This window comes from Pseudorca crassidens, chromosome 16 (assembly GCF_039906515.1).
Source record: "Pseudorca crassidens isolate mPseCra1 chromosome 16, mPseCra1.hap1, whole genome shotgun sequence".
NCBI lineage: Eukaryota > Metazoa > Chordata > Mammalia > Artiodactyla > Delphinidae > Pseudorca > Pseudorca crassidens.
Window position 1 is genome coordinate 31,255,010 of NC_090311.1, and position 23,279 is coordinate 31,278,288.

Genomic DNA, 23,279 nt, shown 5'->3' on the forward strand with positions numbered 1-23,279 from the left:
AGGAAGGACTTCGGTGGGATGGAACAGACGCCGGAGCCATAGCAGTCCCCCTGCTGAAGCTCCCTCTTGCCCACAGGGTCTAGTGCAATCGACCTGAGGAAACTGCAGTCTCTGTTGGTGCTATGTCCTCAAAAGTGGTCACCTAGTCCCTGAGGCTTCATGCAGGTGGTGACCCTATGACCCTGGTGGAGTCCCCACCCTCCTTCCTGACAGCATCCATGCCCTTGGTTCCGTTGCACTCCCATGGCATTAACCCAGGGCCACCAGTGCCAGATCCTTAATTAGGTGCTGGTGATAAAAATATGACTAAGATGTCATCCTGCTCTCAAGGGGCCCTCAGCCCTAATAAGAGAGAGAGATGTGTTCCTAAAGAATTAAAATGTGGGACTTGTCATCAGCTACTAACTTTTGTTCCTTGGTGTCTTAACCATGTTCTTTCAGGTCTGGTGTGCTTTTCTGGCCAAAGATTTATATAATCTTCTTCCAAATTAACTAATTTTATATAGAGAACTTTGTTTACACGGAGATATTTGTTATTAGTAGGATTGCCATTTTGGTGAGTAATTGCTCTATAAACAATTTTAACTAAAAGTGTCAAGATGTCACTTGACACTTGGATGGCTAAGTTACTCTTTCTTCTATATGTATGTTTTGGGGGGACATTATGACACCACATCCGCATCTTCTACACTATGATGGGAGCCTCCCAATGGTTCGTTGGTTTGTTTTTTGCAACAAAGTCTTTCTAGAATTCAGACCCAATCCCCAACCATCCTGTGTACTTCCCAAACAACTATTTTTCTAGATCCTTCTCATTGCTTCTAGCAAAATCAAAATACAGTAGTATTATTTATTTCAGACTGATAGATTTTGAAAAGAATACTTATTGACTAGATGAAACTATCAGCCTAGAGTTTACTTTATTCTTGCTCCCAATTTACTTATTGCTTTTCCAATTTCTAATCAGGGAAATATGAAGAAAGGTTCAGAGGAAGTATGAAATTCATCTGTTTTCAAAGGACTTGCAGAAAATTAGGCTCAAGGATACCCCAGCAAGACTAAGTGAGAGAGTGGCATGGACATATATACACTACCATATGTAAAATAGATAGCTAGTGGGAAGCAGCCTCATAGCACAGGGAGATCAGCTCGGTGCTTTGTGTCCACCTAGAGGGGTGGGATAGGGAGGGTGAAAGGGAGGCTCAAGAGGGAGGGGATATGGGGATATATGTATAGCTGATTCACTTTGTTATACAGCAGAAACTAACACACCATTGTAAAGCAATTATACTCCAATAAAGATGTTAAAAAAAGAATGATACAACAGGATTATTATATTTGAAAAAAAAGGAACCCCCAGCAAACACTGAACCCCAATGCAAAAGTAGCATGAATGTACATGCAAATAGAATTTATAGAGCATATGGGAATACCATCCTGTAGGTATAAAATAGAATGAAGGGGTGGAACGCAGTGCTGGTGATTTACTTCAAGAGCCTAAAATTGCCAAATTGAATAACCTGAGTAACATTTTTTAAAATTTAGAAAAGTACTTTCAATACAAAGGAAAAGTTGGGAAGCTGGGGACATTCTGAAAAATCTATTTTTACCCTCTCTCCCAATTCACAAACTCCTACTCTCTAGGTTTCGGTAATTCAGGAAAGTTATACTGTATTCTTAGCTAGGGAAATCCTTAGTCCTAGTTCATTTTTATTCTGGGGCACCCAGATGAGCTTTTTTTGATCATTAGAACATGCTTTGTTGTCAGCCAGCATCTAAGGAAGGTATGGACCTGTCATTTCAGGAAGCCAGAGAGCCATTTTTAAGCAGGCCATGAGACACTGGGAAAAGCACACCTGTGTGACCTTCATAGAGAGGACGGATGAAGAAAGCTTTATTGTGTTCAGTTACAGAACCTGTGGGTAAGTGAAAGCAAGTTCACCTCAGTGGAATCTGAGGCAGACAAGTCAGATGGCTCATGAGTCTTGAATTTTCTCTCTGAAACAAAGTGTTTCCAATATGCTGTAATATATAGAAGCCCAGCATTTGTCAGGAACTCTTCTTGCCCTCAATGAACTCACAATCCAGGGACAAAGTGGGTAGGTCAAGAGGAAGACTCCAGAATGACAAGGTGTCTGTATCTCCTGTCATGGGAGCAGTTGAAGGAATTGGGAGTGTTTCATACAAAGTGGTTCTGAACCGCCTTGGGGCCAGTGATTCCACTGAGAATCTGATGAAGCTATGGGCTCCCTCATTATGGATGTACATATATGCAAAATTCTTCATGTAATTTTGTGGGCTCCATGGGCTTACAGACTTCCTCCAGAAAACATAACAAATAATAAGATGACTGGATTATGACTGTCTGTTATGCCAATAAATGTAAGTGTGATATACTCTCCTATTGAAAGGAAAAGTTTCCCATATTAGTTCAAAAACTTAAACCCAACTACATGCTGTATACATGAGATGACTACTGAAGAAAATGATCCAGAAAGGTTTAAAAGCAAAAGGTAAGAAGGCATACAGGCAAATACCAACAAAAATAAAGCTGGGATCACAATTCTAGTTGTAGACAGGCTTTTTTGTTGTTGTTGTTTTTTAAGTCAGAAAGTACTAAAAAAAAAAATGGTGAGACACTTTATAATGAGAAAGAATTCAAACTACGGTGAGAATATAACAGTCATAAATCTTTATGCACCAAATAGCATAGCATTAAGAGTCATAAAACAAGCCCCAGGGGTTTCAAGGGTAAATTGAGAGAAACACCAGCAGCAGAGGACTTTATTTCATGTCTGTGAACCCAAGTAGGTCAATGTCAAGTTGACCGAAAAATAAGTAGAGATTTGTAGAGGACTGGAAGAATATAATTAGTAGAGTTGATCCTATGAGTCAGATTCTATAACCTGATAACACATTTTTTAAATGCCTACTGAATGTTTATAGACATTGTTCATCTGTTAAGTATTAAGAACACCTCAGTGGGCTTCCCTGGTGGCGCGGTGGTTGAGAGTCCGCCTGCTGATGCAGGGGACACGGGTTCGTGCCCCAGTCCGCGAGGATCCCACATCCCACATGCCGCAGAGCGGATGGGCCCGTGAGCCATGGCCGCTGAGCCTGCGCGTCTGGAGCCTCTGCTCTGCACCGGGAGAGGCCACAACAGTGAGAGGCCCGCGTACCGAAAAAAAAAAAAAAAAAAGAACACCTCAATGAATTCTAAAAGGCAGAGATAACATTAAAATACTCTCTGATTGCAAAGCAGTGAAACTGGACATAACATAATAACAACAAAAGATAGAATAGATACTCCTGCATTACCTGGTAAGTTAAAAGTTCCCTTTTTTACAACTCTTAGGTCATAAAGAAATCAGGATTAAAATGATAAGAAGTCTAGATAAATGAAAGCCCTACAATTCAGAATTGAAGAGATCTGGGTAAAGCTATGTCCATAAGAAAACCCACAGCCTCAGATATCCACATCACTAAGAATGACAATGAAATATTCAAGTCAAAGACATAAGCAAAATAAATAAATACATAAAACCCACCACCACGACAAAACAAACCTAGTGAGAGCAGAAGAAAATGGACAAGGTAACACATTATAGGACTGATAAATTGAAGAGTAAATTCTTTGAATAAACAAACAACTGTAGACAAACTACTTACTCGTTAGTCTAAGACAAAAAAGTGACAATGCAGAAATATACAAAATCAGACATGCAAAAGGGGGAAATAACCACAGATTCAGCAGAATCATAAAAGAGTACTTTATAAAACTCTAAGGCAAGAAATGTGGAAATCTGGATAATGTGAATGACTTCAAGGTAAATATAAAGGGCTGGCACAGGCCAGTAACTGAAAGAAATCAGAAAATTGACAGAAAAACTTTCTCCCCACGCCTCCAATGTAGAGTTTCACAGATGAATTCTTTCAAAACTTCAAGAAACAGATTATTCTGGCACTATTTAAGTTTTTTAGAGCACAAAAGAACACTTTCTTCCAATTAACTTTTAATGAAGTATCATGGCATTGCTACCCCCTAATGAAAAAGATGACACCAGGGAAGAAAATTATAGACTCATCTAACTTATGAACAGCCGTGAAAAATAGAATAGAAGAGTAGGCTGCCAAGAAGGTTTATCTAAGGAATACAAGACTAGTTCAACATTAGGAAATCTTTGCATTATTCAACATATTGATAGATCAAAGGAGATAAGCCATATTCATGTCTCAATAGATGCTAAAAAGACATCTGCACGTTTCGACATGCCTTTGTTGTTTTAAAAAAGTAGTCACGGTAGTACAAGAAGAGATGTCAGGGATAGATCCCTGACTTACACACACACACACACACACACACACACAAACACACACATACATACATATATATATATGTGTATATATATATATATATCTCCAAAGCACATTTCATGTTTATCAGAGATAATTCTAGAAGCATTTCTGTTAGAGTCAGGAACAAATCAAAGATGTTCATGATCACCACAATTATTTAACATTTTTTTCTGGAAATAATAGCTAATGTAATTTGACAAGAGAAAGAGATAAACACAATGAATATTGGCAGGAACAAGCCAGTGTTTGTATTGTTTGAAGTTAATGTAATGTGTGCCTAAAACACTCAGAAAATCAATCGAAGAGCTATCAGAAACAAAAGGAGACTCTATTAAAGTGACTGATTACAAAATTAATAAACAGAAAATTAATTACTTTTCCTTTAATGAAATAATTTGATATACTTTCATAATGGAGAAAATCACAACTTTAATAGAAACATAGTAGATAATATATTTAAGAATGAACTTAACAAAAATGCAAACATATGCCAGACTTATAGAAAGAAAATGCCAAAACTCTAAAGAAACTTAAAAAAGAAGAAAAAATGAAAAGGCATACCATTTCCTGATATGGAAATGCCCAACATAGTAAAGATGTCAGGACTTCCTAAAATAACCTATAAATTCATGCCATTCTGATTTGTATGTATATGTGGGTATGTGTATACATGTATTTTAAGAACTTGAACAAATGGTATTAGAATTTTTCATGTAGAAATAACAGAGAGAGAGAAAGAGAGAGAGAGAGAGAAACCAAACAATAGTGACAGGGACAGAGATAGGGGAGTGTTTGGTGTCCTATCCCAACATATAGGATATTAAAATGCAAATGAAGATAATAACAATTAAAACCATTTGGAACTCAATAAAAAATAGATAATATGGAACAAAAGAGTTTAAAATGAATATGTTTATACACAAATTTAGGTAGCATTTTAAATGAGTGAGAGAAAGATGGATTAGTCAATTGGGATATTTGAACATTGGGATAATTAAATAGCTCATTGTGAAAAAAATGAAGCTGGAATCCTACCTCACTTCTTTTTTAAAAAATTAATTTATTTTTTAATTTATTTATTTTTGGCTGCGTTTGGTCTTCGTTGCTGCACACAGGCTTTCTCTAGTTGCGGCAAGCAGGGGCTACTCTTCGTGTGGTACACGGGCTTCTCATTGCAGTGGCTTCTTTTGTTGTGGAACATGGGCTCTAGGTGTGCAGCCTTCAGTAGTTGTGGCACGCAGGCTCAGTAGCTGTGACTCGAGGTCTCTAGAGCACAGGCTCAGTAGTTGTGGCGCACAGGCTTAGTTGCTCCATGGCATGTGGGATCTTCCTGGACCAAGGCTCGAACCCATGTCCCCTGCATTGGCAGGCAGACTCTTAACCACTGCGCCACCAGGGAAGCCCTACCTCACTTCTTATACCAAAAATTATTCTAGCTGGATCAAAGATATAAACATTTTGAAAAGAAAAAGAAACAAAAATTTGAAAAGTATTAGAAGGAAGCAAGAGTGTATTTTACTTATAATCTTGGAATGCAGATGGCCTTTCTAAACAGAACATAAGAACATAAAGAAATTACATTAAAATTTTATATGACAAAAACAACACAAAAAACAAAGTTAAATAAGAAAGCAAGAAAAATATTTGTAACACGTCTGATAGTCAAGGACTTGATCCCATAATGTACAAAGCATTCTTACAAATCAGTAATAAAAAGATGAACAACCCCCCAAAATTGGGGGAAAATGTGATCTCACAGTTCCCAAGAAAAAAATATAAATGTCACATAAAACATGAAAAACTATCCAACCTCAGTACAGTGAAATACCACTTTTCACCTATCAAATTGACAAAGATAGTCTGGCAAAACCAGTGCTGTCCCAGTTGTGGGGAAACAGGGCTTTTTAATATACTATTAGTGGGCATATAAAGAGACACAACATTTTGGGATTGCAGTTTGATAGTATCTATCAAAATATCAAATGCACATACTCTTTCTTCTATTAATTCCACTGCTAGGAATTTACCCTACCACAAACGAGAAAGACCCTAATGGTTTCTTTGTTTTGCATTTTGTTGTTTGTTTTGTCTCCCTCTCCCCTGAGGCTTTGTTTAAATAGCAAAAACTGGAGTCAGCCTAAATGTACATTAATAGGAGACTGATTAAATAAATTTTAATACTATGTTGCTTTGAAAAAAATTAGATAAGTCTACATGTGCTGTTATAAGAAGATCTATAAATTAAGGAGGAAAAAAGACAAGATGAAGGACAATGTACATGGTGTATTTTGTAATTAAAAGAATATATGTACATAGATGTATTACATATTTTGGAATAGCATTTAAGAAACTTAACAGTGGTTATCTTCAGAGCCTTAATACTTAAATCTTTTGTAACATGGGCGTGTATTTTTTAAATGTTTTATAGAAGTTATTTGAGTGGTGGGATTATGGGCCATTTTATTTTTTATACTTTTCTATATTAGGAATAATGAATATATATTTAAAAAGATAACTGTGCCCAGAAGGGGAGTCATCTCTAAGGCTCCTCTGGTAATAGTATCAAGACTCATGCTTTACAGAAACCATTGTCTCCTCCTTGTCATCAGAGATGGTCCAGCGGAGATTGGGGGGTGGGGGAAGTTAGTTGCTTTTTTCCTGGAAGAGAGGCCATATCTTTCTTCAGATTCTCAAGGGAATCCATGACCACCATAAAGGTCAAGAACCATTTTTGGAGGGAATTTCTGCGTTGAGAGGGAAGTTAGACGATGAGATCATTTTCAGCTCTCAAGTCTGCGTTTCTTTTAGACACACACACACACACACACACACACACACACACACACACACACCACCAAGGGAGGGGTGTTAGACTCTTGCTATTCCCTGATCTGCTGACCTGGGTATTTCTGCAACTGTCCAGCTGTTGTTCCTATGTTGGGCGCCGAGGTGGAGGCCCGCAGGCCATATCCATTGGGAAAAACTGTGACAAGTTTGGGATTGTGGCGCATGAGCTGGGCCACGTGGTCGGGTTCTGGCATGAACACACCCGGCCAGACAGAGACCAGCACGTCACCATCATCAGAGAGAACATCCAGCCAGGTAAGGAGTCTGTATGGAGCCTGGAAGACACCGGTCAGGCAGGTGGCATCCATGGGGTCAGGAAGGAGTAAAGGGGCAGGGGTGGGGAGCAGACAACACTCGTTTATAAGTATGGAGGCCTTTGTCACTAGCACTGTCCATCGGTGGCCCTTCCTGGGAGGTCATCTGCCAGAGCTTGTAGGAGAGAGCAGAAGTGAAATAACTTTCCACGTTGTAAAGGAATCCAATTCCATTTCCTAACAGGAACAGAATCTACCAGAACACTGTTGCAGCATCAAAGCTGATAAGCCAGAAAAAGAGTTCTCCCAGTTGCTTTTCTAAGACTCATTTTTGCTGATGTAGGCAACATATTTTTGAAACTGAAATATAATTAAGATACAGTACACGTAAAAAGAGTATTCCTGCCTATCCCAAGGCAGATAGTGTCTAGATTTCTTAAAAATACCTCCTCCTGTGAAACAGTTTTATACATAAATTCATACTGAACATGAAAGTAGCTGGTTGAATAATATAGTTGCCTTAAAAATGCTTTTGAGAGCCTGAATTGTGAATGTGGGGTTGAAGTTAACTCTTGGATTTGTTTTCTTTTGTTCTGTCAATAGCAAGATTAGAGATTTAAAAACAATTTTTTTTTTGAGCAAGCAGACTGATAATTAACCTGTCTACTAACTGAGTTTAGGAGTTTTGTTTTTGTTTTTGTTTTTGTGTTTTGCGGTACACGGACCTCTCACTGTTATGGCCTCTCCCGTTGCGGAGCACAGGCTCCGGACGCGCAGGCTCAGCGGCCATGGCTCACGGGCCCAGCCGCTCCGTGGCATGTGGGATCTTCCCAGACCGGGGCACGAACCCGTGTCCCCTGCATCGGCAAGCGGACTCTCAACCACTGCGCCACCAGGGAAGCCCGAGTTTAGGAGTTTTGAGTGGCATTTTGGGAGGGGTGTTGTGTGGTGGGGTGTGACCACATAGTGCTGTTCTGTTTCAAATTTCCAATCTGTTAAAAACAACAAGAACCACCACCAAACCTGTCATTTGTCTGATTGGGCTAACAGAGCTCTCGGAAGTTGCTATGGGCCCTCCTTCTCCCTCCTGTGCCTCCTTTCAGGTGCCTGCCTTGGTTTTCAAAGGCCTTAACAGAGTGTTATGTCACAGGTCAGGAGTATAATTTCTTAAAAATGGAAGCTGGGGAAGTGAGCTCTCTGGGAGAGATGTACGACTTTGACAGCATCATGCACTACGCCCGGAACACCTTCTCAAGGTCGGAATCTATGGTTATGCCTCGTCTGTGTTGTAATGTGCCTGCCGCAGGCTTGGGTCGGATTCCTGGAGGTCTGCAGAGAGCGGGTCTCTGCATGTCCCTAGCACGGTTGGCGTGTCTGTCCTTGAAATACAGTGGCCTCTGGGCTGCAGTGAAATATAATCTAATCAGGTTCCCGCTAATAAGATTGAATCCCATTGTGAAGCTGGTGTTTCATCATGCCCTCGTGTCACAAACAGCAAACTAGAAAAGGGAAATTATCAAGAGGTTAGCTGGGATAATAACTTAAAGGCTCTGTATAAAATTTCCAGTGGGGGGGGGGGGTGGGTATCTTCTGAAGTATGTCCTTGATGTAAGCATGGTGACGCCAACCAGTTCTCCTAGAAGCAGTGTGGTTTATTGGAACCTAGACTGTGTCAGAGCTGGGAGGGTGGTAAATCATGGGTTCATTTTAGAAGAAAATGAGCCTCCGGCCAGCTGGTGGGCACACAGGTAGCTGGGATTAGAGTGAGAACAAAACTCCAGGTCTCCTGCCTGCTGGCTGCGCATGAGGGTAGCTGTTTTCCTCAAGCGTGGTCACACCAGTTATGTGCAGCTGGCATCAGCAGGATCTGTTTTGATGAGTTCGTGCTGTGCTGGACCCAGTATTTAAGTATTTTCTGTATTGCCCTTGCTTCTAGATCATATAAGTGTTTTGTATATAGAAGTTTTCGCCCGCTAGTCCCAGTTTTGTAGGTCTTTCCACTCGACTTAAAGGAGACACAGTGCGAGTATTCTCTCTTGGCATTTTTCCCCCGGTCTCTTCTTAAAACCAGCTTGTTTGCTCTTTATTTATTTAATCATTAAAAAAGATTTGAGGTGATTCCCAATATACACAAGAAGAAAAACTAGGTGAGAAGACTTGGGGATGGGGGAGGGAAATATAAGGGTCGATGGCTAAGTTGAAGCTTGGCATCAGTTTGGTATTCAGAATATATGCCATAAAGTCATGTACCCTTTGTTGGGGTTGGCAGAAAACCCTGCCCTGTGCTTCCTAGCAAGTCACAGCAAAGAGGGAAACAATCCATTTCATAAGTCTCTGTGTCCATAAAGATCAAAGGAAACCATTAGGTCAGGAGACATAGTGCTCTTGGGAGTGGAAGGAAGACTATTTACGCAGGCTGATTGGCTCTTGGGTACGGCTGCTGAAAGCATCCTGTTGATGAGGTCGTAGAACCGTGGGAGACATCCTCCCACCCTCAGCATCCCACGTTCCACGGGGGCACTGTGCTCTGGCCACACAGCTGAGTTAGTTAGGATGGCCATCCTGCACCCAGGCAGGGGCTCTCCAGAACTCTAATGGGAGGAGTTTGGCCAAAGTTAGCATCTTTGAACACCTGGCATGGGAGTGACCTACCCTGTTTTCTTTACTCTTCTCCTCGCTCTTTATCAGAAGACACAGAAGGCAATGTGATGTGGTGATGAGACCACTGAACTGAGAGTCAAAGGCTGGATTCTAGCCCTCGTTCTCTCCCATGTACCTTGCTGTTGAAGGAGGTCCAGACAGTAATTCGGGGCAGCTGTGTGTAGGGTCAAATCGCCACCTCCCTGGGCCTCAGTTCCCTCATGAGAGAGTTGGACCAGATGTTCCCTGAGCCCCTTCCAGCTCGAACATTTCAGGTTGTAATTTCTTAACGAGAATGGGTGAGGGATTGACAGATATGATCACACTCATTGCCGTATTGGAAATCCGAGGCTTCCTCTTCCACGCTGGGAAACTGAGACTTTGAGGGACCTACCTGGGGGTGTGAGAGTCAGGATAAGTGGCCCCTCTGCAGATGTCAGAGGTGGGATGCTTGGGTGTGGCGGTGGGACTGATTCAGGTTTGGGAAATGGTTTAGGGAATAGCCAGCTCACATCGCATCGGCCCCAGGGGTTGCAGGCGGCTAAGTAGAGCCAAAGTGTTGATTTTTTCAGGGAATCAAGGTCAAGTTGGTCCAGGTGAGAAGCTTGTACCTTGGGTCTTGTTTTTATAGCTGTCCAAACTCTTCATATTGCTTTACACCTTATCTATCAATTATTCTTATAAATTTATTTATTAATATTTATCTGTTGCATTCTCCTCTCCCTCACTGGACTGAGATCTTTGAGGACAGAGACTATCTCATTCTCTTCTAATCCCCAGCACCCAACACAGCGCCTGGCACAGAGTAGCTGTTCAATAAATATTTGTCAAATGAATAAATTAATGAATGAGTCGAAGGAGACAGGAGATCTGCAGTGCTGGGGACTAGGTGAGGGAAGAAAAGTCCATCGTCTCATTGCAGTTCTTTCCACATGCAGTTACAGTGGTCACTTCATTAAGAAAAATCTACAAGTTTCTATTATGTAGGAAATTTTGGATAAATAACTACAAATGGGATATAGAAACTGCATTGCCTTCTCCATGCCTGCGACGTGCCAGTAACTGTGCAAAGCTCTGAAGCCAGAGGCCGAGGCAAGAGTGAAGACAGACTGTCTTCTAGCACCAACATTTCTTTTCTTGTCTTTCAAGAAAAAAAATTCTTTTTTTTTTTTTTTTTTTCTGATTTCTAACCCGTAATGCCATCCCTTTTGCCCCTCAGGAGATAACCGTTTTAACACCGTTGTCAGCGTGAAGGATTTTATCAGCACAGACCAATGGAAACCCATGGACCAAACCCATGAAATAACAGTTCCTCATCAAAAGTCCACCTAGAAGGGAGCTTGGCAAGGGAGCAGCACATGGGTGTGATGGGCGGCTAGTTAGGAGAGGAGCAGCTTCCCTGAAGGGGTCAAAGGGCGGCAGAAGTCCCCTTCTGCTCACATGATGTTATCTATTGTTGTACAACAATCTACCCCCAAACTTAACAGCTCATAAAAACTTATTTTTTATGACATTGTGGGTCATTCTGATTCATTCTTCTCTGGGCTTGCCTGGGATTGCTCCCACGGCAATACTCATTAAGACTCCTAAGACCCAGGCTTTAGGATGTGCGTGACATCACCTCTGTCACATTCTGTTGGCCAGAGCAAGGCTCAGGACCAGCCCAGATTCAAGTGATGAAGAAAGAGATTCTACCTCTTAATGGGAGGAGTTGCAACTTCGTATTGCAGAGGGATACGGATGTTAGGAGGCACAGACTTGTTATTTTAACAATCCACCGCAGCTACCTTCACACCCCTGCCCCAGAGTTGAGAATGATTTTGGCAAATCTATTTTGTAGCATTGTCCCCTATGCCAATTTTCTGCATGGATTTTCAGAAAACTACTTTGTTCATTGGGGGCATTTATCAATGGAGTCTTTAACTGGGTACTTTTTGTAAGATTTTCCCTCTCCCTAATTCCATGTCATTACTCTTGGTCACATGTCCCCTGGAGCTAGCCCGCACATTGTCTTTGATTCTGTGAAAGAGTAGAAAATGGCCTATAGAACATTTGCTCATCTCAGAGGCAAATGCTATTCCTGCTGATGGGAAACCCAATCTTCATGTGTCTTTACGATTGTCCTTCCAACTTTATTCCCTCTAGTTTATTGCAGTCCCTCCCTCCTCCCCATGGTTGGACCCGGGCTGTGGGGAGTGATGTCTTTGGAGGTTTTGTTGGGCAAGGGTCCAGGAGATTAGGAAACAGTTCTCTGGTACAGGGGCTTCTTTGTTTGGAGAACTCAGAGCTGACAGTTTTATTCCCTAAGGGCATCTGCCAAACCCTTTCTTAGTTTAGCAGAATGTCAATGCTGAGAGTGTCCTACATAAAAAGGGGGGATGTAATTGCAGCGGTTTATATAGGGATGTCTCTTGTAGTAAACATCTTCCACAGCCCACCGCTGTGCTGGCAGCTCAGGGACGTGCAGGGGAGGGAGTCTCAGCTCGCAGAGCTGTCTGAGTGTGAGCCCAGGTGGTTCCTCCTGCTTTGGTTTCAGAGGTTTCCAAGCTTCCTAACTCTACCACGTACCTAACAGACATTAAGACCTGTTTCTTGGGTGGTGGGAAACACTGGCTGGAGGGAGGTAGATGCTAGGAGGCAGGTTCCAGGCCTGCCTGCGTCCAGTTCACGGCTGGCTCCCCATCACTAGCTTTGTACTCGGGTGAGTCCCTTAGGCTCCGCAGGCTTGGTTTTCTCACCTGTAGAGAGGACCCCTAATAAACAGCACCTGCTTCCTAGGGTGTTTGTGGGGATTAAATGAGATGGTGCATTTAAAGGGTCCAGGCCGGGCCTGGCACATAGGAAGGTCTTGGGAACGCACAGCGGGTGTGAGCACACACTCTCCACACAGCAGGCTGCTGCCTGAGTTGCCTGCACTGTGTGGGCTTCCACGTGGTCATTTAGCCTGAGTTGCCAAGAGATTGTACTGAGCCTTGCATTTCATGCAGCAAAATGTCTTTCTCCAGGAGAATCAAGAAAACGATTACAAGTGAACACATTTTACGTTAGGGCAGAAGTACCCATTTTTAAGATTCATATGTGATTGAATTTAGAATTTTATGTAGAGTTATCACTTGTGGTTTCAAACTTGGTGAGGTCACTGAGGGAGACCAAAGATTCCACAAAAGTTTCTCTGAAGGACCCAGAGATGAGGTGATGGCAATTAGAGAGAGACAGGCCAGGTGGTTAAATGTTGGGGAGAGCGGTGCTGAAAAGGACATCGGCAGGCAATCTAGGCTCTGGTGTGCTAATATAGGAAAGAAAACGAGCTTGAAATCTGATTTAGGGGAAAAGTATCTACACAAACAAAAAGGAGGAACTAGGGATAATATATATTTTCCAAAGTAGTGCAGAATTTAGGGAAAAGGAAATGTTTGAGAGAGAAAGAGAAGAAAAAGGAAAGAGCAGCTAATAACTAGGTAACAAGCATTTTTGCATTTCCTTTTGAGTATAAATAATTATTTTGCAAAATCTTTTGATGCCAGTGTCCTATCTTGGCTGCGTAAATTAATTCAAGAAGCATGTTTTGAGTTGGCTACACTTTGGTTCCTGAGGGCATAGAGACAAGGACCCAGCCTCTCTGCTGAAGAAACTTATTGTTTAGCAGAAAAGACCATTATCATCACCCCCAAAAAGACAATACAGTATGATAAGAATCATATCGTATTAGGCGAATAAGGCCCAGAGGAAGGAGTGGTTCACTCAGGATGGGAGGGATAGAAAGGGCTTGGGAAGACTTTTAAGAGGGAAAGCCATCTGGTGGTGTTTTGGAGGATGAACAGGAGTTTGGTAGTGGTCAAGAAGATGGAGGATGGGCAGCCTGGGCAGAGGACAGCTTGTTTAAGGGCATTTTTGGGGCTGGCAGGAGTACTAGCTTGCTTATGATAACGAGTGAGGTGGAGGTGTCAGGAGAGAAAGGCAGAAGCCAGCGAGCCACAGGCCTGGAGATCCAGGTGGTGATTGGAAGTCGGCGAAGGCCCGTAAGCAGAGCGGGCACATGCCTGTCCTTACATTTCAGGATGATCACGTTGCAGCATTGTGGAGGGTAGAGCAGAGGTGGCAGAGTCTACAGGGGGGAGGCCAGTTGAGAAGCTACTGGAAAGAGAGTTCAGGAAGGGGATGCTGATTGCTAAACCAGTGGTCTGGAATGAGGAGGAAGGCATAGATTCAGGGGATGTAGAGAGGGTGCCATGGACAGGTCCTGGTTCCCAGTTTTGACAAGGGAGTGGGAGGAAGAAGACAGAGCCAAGGGCACCTTCAGATTCAGTCTCAGGAGACAGATTCATGGAAGGAGCAGGAGGACGGAATGCATTAGGTTTTGAATGAGTTGCATATAAGAGCTCCAAAGGACAGTGCAGTGGAGCGGTCACCAGACTTCTGTCTTAGCAGATGGTTCTAGAGCTGGAATCAGAGAATTAGCTGTCAGCCTGTAAGTGTCAGTTAAAACCCAGGGAAGCAAGTGGAGCAAGAGAGAGGAGAGAGGAGAGAAGAGGGGGAAGGCGGAACCCTAGGGATAGCACTCCTGGGAAGCAGAAGAGGGAGAGATCCTAACTTACGGCTCAGAGAGAGCAGTGCCTGGGAACCAGGGAGAAGAGAGTCCAAGAGAGGAGGGGCCAGCAAAGGGGCGGTGCTGCCGAGAGGGCAGGTGAGCATTGGCAAGGGGCCATCTGACTTGTCAGTTGGTCGGGGACTGGGGACCGTTGCTGGCGTGGTCAGATCGCAGTTGGATTGAGGAGTGAAGGTGAGGTAGGCAGCCAGAGAATGGAGACAATTCTTTCCAGAAACTTGGTTAAGAAGGGACAGAAAGGAATAGGGTGGTAACTGGAGAAGGTGTCCTTTCAAGGGAAGGCCCTACCCTCCAGGAGAGGTCCCAGGTTGGGGGTCTGGAAGCAGAGTGGGAAGATCAGGCAGGGGGTAAACCACACCCACCAAATGGAGGCGTGAATAGAGCCAGTACCCCGCCAGGCATCCTGGTGGACATTCGTCTGCTTTGCTCCTTTTAGGTTTCACTCCCACTGGAGCAGAATGAGATGTGAACGTTAGAAGGGGCTGCCATGACCATCTAGGCCAATCTCTTACTGTTCAGAGGGGTGAACTGAGGCTCAGGGAGGGAAGGGACTTGTCCGAGGCAAGTGAGGCCTTACAGGTGGCAGTGAGGCCTTACACAGAAATCTCTAGGCCAGAGCTCTCTTGACTACCTCCTGTTCTTTGCATTCATCCCGTTTTCCGTCTGATTATCCCTCTTGCCAGCTAAGGCCCCCAAACCCTGAACTGCTTCATTCACCAACTCATCAACGAGCGCTTGCTGACCAGCCCCTGAGAACCTCACACTGTACTGGTTCCCAAGCTTTCTCTGGAGCCTCTCCAAGACTTACCCATTTTGGGAGCTGCCCGTCGCACAACTCCAGAGGGCGCCACTCACACAGTTGTCTCTCTGAATGGTGCTCCCTGCAGCTGTGCAGTGGGGGGGCCCTGGGGCCTGGACCTGTCAGGGCCTTTGTGGAGGTGCTCGGTACACTTCAGTAAGGAAGCCCTCAGGGCCACTGGGCTAGGGCATAGTTTTAAACTTGGCAGAGTCATTTTCCCATTGGAAAGGGAGCCGGCAGCTGAAGAAATGGAATGCTAACATGCCAGCACAAGGGGAGGCAACGTCATGAGTTATGTCAGCCTGGGGCGAGCAGGCCAGGGGGTAGGAATGTTCATGGGGTTGTGGGCAAAGGAAATGAAGACTCGAAATCCCCACGCGGACAGCCTGACAGCCTTGACTTTTCGTTCTCCTTTCTCGCTCTCTCCTTTCTTCCTGTAGAGGAGTTTTCTTAGACACCATCCTCCCCCGTCGAGACGACAATGGCATCAGGCCAACCATTGGCCAGCGTGTGCGGCTCAGTCAGGGAGACATAGCTCAAGCCAGGAAGCTGTACAAATGCCCAGGTAACTGAATCGCAGGGGTTCCAGGGCCTCCAGAGCACCATGGAGACCACTTAACTCAACCACCACAGGCAAACATCCCTGGTGCTGGGAAGACTCCTTGGGGGACATGAAGAGTCTCCCCCTTGGCAGTTGTCATTCCTGGCGTGCTGAGGTGCTGGACAGTGCAGAAAGCCTAGCGGTGGAGGGGCTGCAGGTGGTGAAGCAAACAATAGGTCTTAGAGCCCACAGCTTAACTTGTGGGAAGCTTTGGAATTCTCCGGCAAAGCCCTGACGTTCAGAAGAGGAAGAGGCGTAGTGGTGCAGTAGTGAACGGGAGTCCAGTGCGGTGTGCCTCCCATAGGGGTCAAAGCACTCTCCTTTCTATGGGAGTAGGGGACGTGGGTTTGGTAAAACAAGAACCCCAGGTTTTGCAGAAAGGCAAAGAGTGAAGGAGAATGCTTTTGAAAGGGTAGAAGCCAGCTTCCCAAACACTGGAAGGCAGAGGGCATCTCAGTGCTGTAAATGAGATCATTTCTATGGGCTTGGGCTCTCCTAGCCATCCAGGGTGCTAGTCAGTGGCCAGTATTCTGCCATTGGAGATGGGACGGTACACTGGATCCAAGCAGATGTCTGCTTCTCTGCCAGTTCGAAACCCCCCGCCCCTTGGCTTTGCCCTCTTTGCTTCCATCTCGTTGCCTTCAGCACTGTCACCCCCGCCCCCCTTGCCTCCCAGCGGGGAGCTCACGTTGGCCCCTTTAAGCTGCTGAGCTTCAGTGTAAAGCGCTCCTTGACAGCAGCCAAGTTTTTACCAGTGATGGGTGAGAAGGCGATTTGGTGGTTTGGGGGGCAAGAAAGAAATTCCATTACCAAAAGGTCCAGCAACCTTTTCCAAACTCCCAGACCAAACACGTGGTTCGATCATGGGACAGAATATTTGGAATAGGGGCCATCTTAGAAAATTGGACTCGCAGCTTTTTTTCAAACGACACTGCCGGCAGCACACGCTCACTCGCAAAGCGACAACCATACTCGACCCCTAAAGGACCGCAGTGCTGGCACTGCTTCCCTCCAGGCCACCGTTCTGGGAGACCCCCCGACCATCTGTGCCCTGCACCTGCACAGAAAAGGTCTCTGGCTTCCCCAGCTCGTGTGCAAAGGACGGGGTGCTCAAAGGACCGTGTGGGACTGCTCCATCACGACACTCTGGGAAATAAGCCCATCCAGCTATTAGTCATCTGGGGGCATGTTAGGGCTGAAATACAGGATACACATATCATATAACCTTGCTGAATTGAAAGAGGAACCTTATAGCGTTCCCTGGGAAATGCCATAGTATTTATTTAGTTATAATGTATATGCTTCTTACTTCCCGAAAGGATTGGAAGCAGCTGGTAAATACCATGGAGCCATGCAGTAATGTATGTGTTCTTGCAGAACGTTGATGATTATTCTAAAATAATTTCCATGGAACCCTCGGGGGTGTTCACTGCTGGGCATAATCCTCATGATGCCTGGCAGTTGTTCGGTAACATGATATTGAAGCCCCGATATCCAGGATTTCCTGAGGCCGATATGGGCCATTCTCCAGCTCTTCCTTCCTGCAGCTCCAAAAACTGCATCTTCAAATAGTTTCAAGTAGTAACTGAAAGCAAAGGTGGTTGCCGCGCAGACGCTGAATTGCATGTAGGAAAAGAAATGTAAGGAAGTGTGTTTCCCACACTCTGGAGGTGGCCCCATGAAAGGAGGGGCACTCAGCAAACCGATGTACCTGTCTTTGGGGTCTGAATCCCTAGAGATGAGGGGATACAAAAGGTTACGCATAACCTTTTCTTTTGAGGACAAATTAGGGGAAATATTTTTCACATACATAGGACTAGGTTCTAGACTCCAGGCAACCCTCAAACATTCAAGGGCAGACTAGCCTATTCTAGAATATTCCAGCTTCCTGTGCTTCTGGTCATTTTCCTCTGTTTTCTTGACTATTCCGTAGCTCTTTCAGAGGTGGGTAGCAGAAAAAGAAGAGACAGGATTCCAACTAACAGCTGAAATAAATTTCAAAGCATTTTCTTTTTGCTCCATGTGCTTGCACTTTTGTATTCTCTCTGCCACAGATATTATTAGCAGTAATTATAACGGCCACTATGTAGGGGGGGAACTCACAGTGTGCTAAGCACTGCACTGAGCCATTTCATATAATGCAGATGGTTTCTTTAACCCTCTAGGTAGGTCCCACCCATTTCACAGAAAAGAAAACTGAGGCCCAGCAAGGCTGGGATATTTGCCCACCACCAAACAGCTGGCTAGAGTGCTGAGATTCAAACCTCTAGGTTGTACTCAATCCTGAGAGGCTCAGAAGAAACCCCTGGGGTGTTACTTTTTGGCCCCCAGGCCCGAGTTTTGCTTTTATTGACATGTATTTGCTTTTATTTTATTGACATTTTGCCAGAAAAATGTCAATGTGCCTGACATGCTTTTTGCCAAGGTGTTCTGAGAGCTTTGGCTGGTAAAGGGGTGAATTTGCTCAGCAGCCCTGTCCAGGGGGCTGCATGGGCGGGGAGTGTGTGCACATGCCTGGATCACATGTCTTGTTTTGCTTGTGCAGCATGTGGGGAGACCCTGCAGGACACGACGGGAAACTTTTCCGCACCTGGTTTCCCGAATGGCTACCCTTCTTATTCCCACTGTGTCTGGAGGATATCGGTCACTCCAGGGGAAAAGGTAGGTATGAAACCACCTCAGGAAATGACAGCGCATTCTTTGAGTTGGGTGAGGCATGAGGAACTAGTATTATTATTAATAGTAATAATAATAGCTGTTATGAGCACCTACTATGTGCCAGTCACTGGGCAAGCTTGCTTAACGTTCATGATTTCTGGACTTTCCCACCAGCCTCCCCCATACAAATGGAGGCCTATGTACTAAATGTCTACAGGAGCTATAAATCAAGCTCACAGTATGTAAAACAAAGTAGGTGCCACCCTCCTCCCTTGATAAATACACCATCAGGATGTCCTGGAAGGTGAGGATCCAATTTAGAATTTCTTGACACCTCGGAGCGCTGTTCTGGAAGGTGGCACTACAGGGAGAGCTAGCCCCCAAACACGGCTGGCCCCTCTTCCTCTTCCCAGCCCCAGCTCCATCTAGGAGCACCCAGGGCAACCCCCAGCCCACAATCCCAAGCACCCTCCACTCCTACCTTGCAAACAGCTGTTTCTTGACTCCTTCTCCAGTGGAGGTGGACTGGGCAGGTGTGCTGTCCACGCTCGGGAGGATGGATCCAGGGCAGAGGTCCTTGTACACCTGGAAGTGGCCTCAGGGCTATTGGGGCAGGGAATTCTAAGGTCCTGGGCTCCTGAGGTGCGGTCTAGGAGCTGGGAAAACTCTGTGTAGGCAATTCCTTTGGTTCTGAAGATTCCATGACCCTCTAAACTTGAGCCCAGCTCAGGGGTCTCTTTTGCCCTGGTCCAGGGGTGGTATATTCTTAACCTTTCTGCAGGGTTCATCTCCTTATATCCATTATTTGAACAAGGAATCCGAGGCCCAGACATTTTTAAAATTGCCCACATTCAGAGGAAGATATAGAACTGGGAACTGGGGCTTCTGCACCTCGAAGCTTGTATTTTTCCCTACACTTCACTACAAAGCCAAGGGTTCTTCATGTTGTCTCAACCTAGATGCAGCTACTTTTGCATCTCTGCCCCTCGGGCCTGTCTCCCTGCAGTCATCCTGTTGTGGCTTCTCTCACAGGATCATGGCTGCTGGCTATTTGGCCGTCCCCTTTCTAGACCCTAAGCTCACTGAGTACAGACGTGGTTCACCTCAGCACCCAACACAGCCCATGGCACAGAGTCATACAATAAGTATTATTTGTTGAATGGATGTGTAGATGGATGAGCGGCTGAATGGGCGTGCAGTGGGAGGTGTTGGATTTTCAGGTGCCTGTAGCCAATCTTCAGATATTCCTAATTCATCACTATAAAAAAGATGTCCACTTAAATGTTGAGTTAAATATACTGTGATAACTAGAGAGAAACAATGGCTTAGACCATTGTGAGCATTTTCTGCAGGCTGGGCGCTATTCTCAGCATATCGTGTGGAGTCTCTCATTGAATCCTCACAACAGCTTCATGTGATTGGCGCTATTACCACATCACTTTGCAGTTAAGGAAATGGACTCGCTTAAGGCTACTCAGTTTGTTGTATTGGGATTTGACCCCAGGCAATTTGACTCTGAGAGCCTGAATGCTTAACTATCATCCTAAATTATTCCTCAAAGGGGACAGGCTGATAGACATTTGAACATGCATTCATACACACATACTTACATGCACACATACACACACGCACACGCACACACACAACAGCCACACGCACACATCCTTCCTCTGGCTCTAAGCATTTATGACTGTGTGGTTGTCATCGTGAGCCTGAGGAACTTCAGACCTGTCTGCCTTGGGCAGATGAGGTCCCTGTGCCTGCAGGAGGCATCCATGGGAGGGAAGAAGGGGGAGGGGGAGGAAGGGATCTGGCAATCCCTAAATTGTTGAATTGCCCTGAATAGCAGAGGCTCTGTGATCTGTTTGAACTGCATGAGATTCACCAAGCCTTAATTATTATTGCTGACTGGGGACAGGGAGAATATATCATTGAAATTCCAAAACCAATTATTTCAACTTCTGCTTCACCCACCCAGCCTTCCCCAGAGCTGCTGGTCATCAGCAAACTTGACTGATTTGAGTTTCACCTCTTGTTCATCACCTCTTCCCCTATGGTCTTTATGGTTCACTAACATACTTAAATAATTAGCCTGAATAATTATCCGTTCATTCAGATCGTGAACGTGTTACCAAGGAAGTTGTAATAACATTTCCTTTCTGAAATTTTAAAAAGCAAAGGCTGAAGAATTACATTGCAGCCAGTTAGCAAGGATTACCGAGCCCTTGCACCTGAATGCTAGCACCGCAGGAGAGACGAAAGAAATCTAAATACAACCCCTGTCTTCAAGGGACTTAGAGTTTAGTTGGGGTCCGCCCTTCACCCCTAGGGAGTCTCATTTAATTGAAGGAGGGGCATTTGCTTGGCACTGGTATCTTTTTAACTTCTGAGGTGATTCTAATCCACAAGCAGGTTGAAAGAAAAGTGACATCACACACACACACACACACACACACACACACACACACACACACTACAACACAGCAGGTAAGCTGGCCAGTTATTTTCTGGTACTGACTTCATCTCCTAGGAGATCACAGGGCTTTGTGGAAGACGGTGCTCCTTGTCCTGAGACCTGAACAAGGGAGCCAGTGGACACACTCAAGATGGGCAGCCTGTGTGAAGAGCACTTTGTGTGTCCGGTTCATGGTGCATTAAGTGTACGTTCAGTGTGGCTTGATGTTTTAAATCGCCATTCATCAAGTGTCTGTTACGTGCCAGGCATAGCACTGCACATGCCATGTACAGTTTCTCGTGCAGTCCCCTCAACAGCCCAATGGTGTGCATGTTTCTTTCCAGACAAGGAAGCTAAAGGCCCAAGAGGACAAGTATTTTCCCAAGATTCCAGAGCCAGGAAGGGTAGAGCTGGGAGGAAATCCAGATCTGCCTGCCTCTAAAATGCCTGCTCTAGAGTCACTCTAAGATAGGGAGGGAGGAGTTCCAAAGAGGGAAAGATCATATCCATCTGGGAAATCAGGGAAGGACTCGGGGGGAGGGAGGGGCCCCCTATCCAGGCATGGGAGGGTCTTATTAGCATGGATATATCAGGGTGCGCCAGGAAATAAGGTCACATGGGATGGGTGCTGGAGGCTCTGGAAAGTAATCAGAGCTTAATTTATGAGATGGGGGCATAGGGAGCTGCTGAAGTTTTCTGAGCACAGGAGGGATCTGGTAGACATGAGCTGTAAGTGCAAGATTGATCCAGAAGACCTAGTGTGCAGAATGGACGGGGGCACGGCAGGGAGGGGTTCCGGAATCATCTCAGCAGGAACAATGCAGGCAGGGCTGTTGAAGGGGCAGCGAGACTGACCTGGAGCGGGAACTCAGACATCTCAAAGGAAGAAAGTCCGTCAGCCCTGGGATAAGCAATAGAGGCCAAGGAGAGCTAACCCCAAGGTACAGCACCTCAGTGATCGGGGCGAGGACGTCACCTACAGACAGGGAAGCTGGGAGGACAATGCTTTCTTTTGAGGTGTCCTTACCTCAGAAGGGGAGCGGGGAGGACGGGAGCCAGCCGAGGAGAAAGAACAGTGGACAGAGTGTGGTGGAAACCAGAGAGGAGAGGTTCAAAGCAGAGGGGCCAGAGAACAAGGACAAAGAACTAAGTCCTTTCGATGTGGCCGGGAGGGCACTGCAAACTTTGACCCACAGCCCTCCAGCCTAAGGGGTTTACTTAGGGACAGTGGGACCCAGGGCTGTAAGAATAGAAAAGAAAGTGGCCAGCAGAGGGAGGAGAGTGAAGACGCTAGAAAAAGATGAACTGCCCGATAGCAAGGTCCCCCCCGAGTGGGAAAAGCCATAGATAGGGTCAGAGGTGCAGGAGCTGGGGCAGGGCACTTCAGGGGACTCTGGAGAGCGAAAGGGCTGAGAGACGGCGGGCAGGGTACACGCCGAGGACGGGCAGGGAGCCCAGTTGGGAGCTGCAGCCAGACAATCCCGGGCACGTTGCATGGCGGGGCTTGAAGGGGGCTGAAGGGAGAGAGCAAACCTGACCTCGGTCTGGGCCGTCTGAGTTGGAAGGGGTGCAAGTCTGTAGGGCCCCCCCTCCCCTCCACTGCTTGTGGGCAGGGGCACCACTGAATGGCCTCAAGTGTGTCCAGAGGGACTGGAAACCTTCCTTCCCAGTCCCTCGGAACCCCCCTCCCCAGCCTTCACTCCTCCTCACCTCTTCTGCCCCCTCATTCCAGACATGCGCACAATGACCCTGCTAGATGCATGGCGCGGCTCCCCAGACATCTCCTTGCACTGCTCGTGTCAGTCCCTTGCATCAGAATTCTGTCTGGCCCTCCTTCTCTGGCCCCTGGACCCCTATTCTCCTAAGGTTAAATGCCACCTCCTCCGAGAAGCCTTCTCCAGATTTTCCCGGGCAGAATCTAGTTCTCCTTCCTTGGGGCTCCAGAGTGCCTTTCTGTCCATCCCTTTCTTCTCAGCATTTATTCCATAGTGTTCTCATTGGCTTGGCACATCTGCCCTTCCCTCATTCTCTGAGCTCCTTAAAGGCAAGTACTCTGTCTTACT

General features: G+C 45.5%; 1 protein-coding gene across 1 annotated transcript in view; it reads left to right on the top strand.

The window, feature by feature from the left end:
* The window catches only part of TLL2 (tolloid like 2), a 132,251-nt gene that overhangs the window by 75,426 nt on the left and 33,546 nt on the right, over nucleotides 1-23,279 (top strand). Inside the window, exons 5-9 of the mRNA XM_067709854.1 lie at nucleotides 1,805-1,922; nucleotides 7,280-7,458; nucleotides 8,608-8,713; nucleotides 15,943-16,067; nucleotides 18,649-18,764. Coding sequence (XP_067565955.1) covers nucleotides 1,805-1,922; nucleotides 7,280-7,458; nucleotides 8,608-8,713; nucleotides 15,943-16,067; nucleotides 18,649-18,764 — 644 coding nt within the window. The remainder of the gene's footprint in view (nucleotides 1-1,804; nucleotides 1,923-7,279; nucleotides 7,459-8,607; nucleotides 8,714-15,942; nucleotides 16,068-18,648; nucleotides 18,765-23,279) is intronic.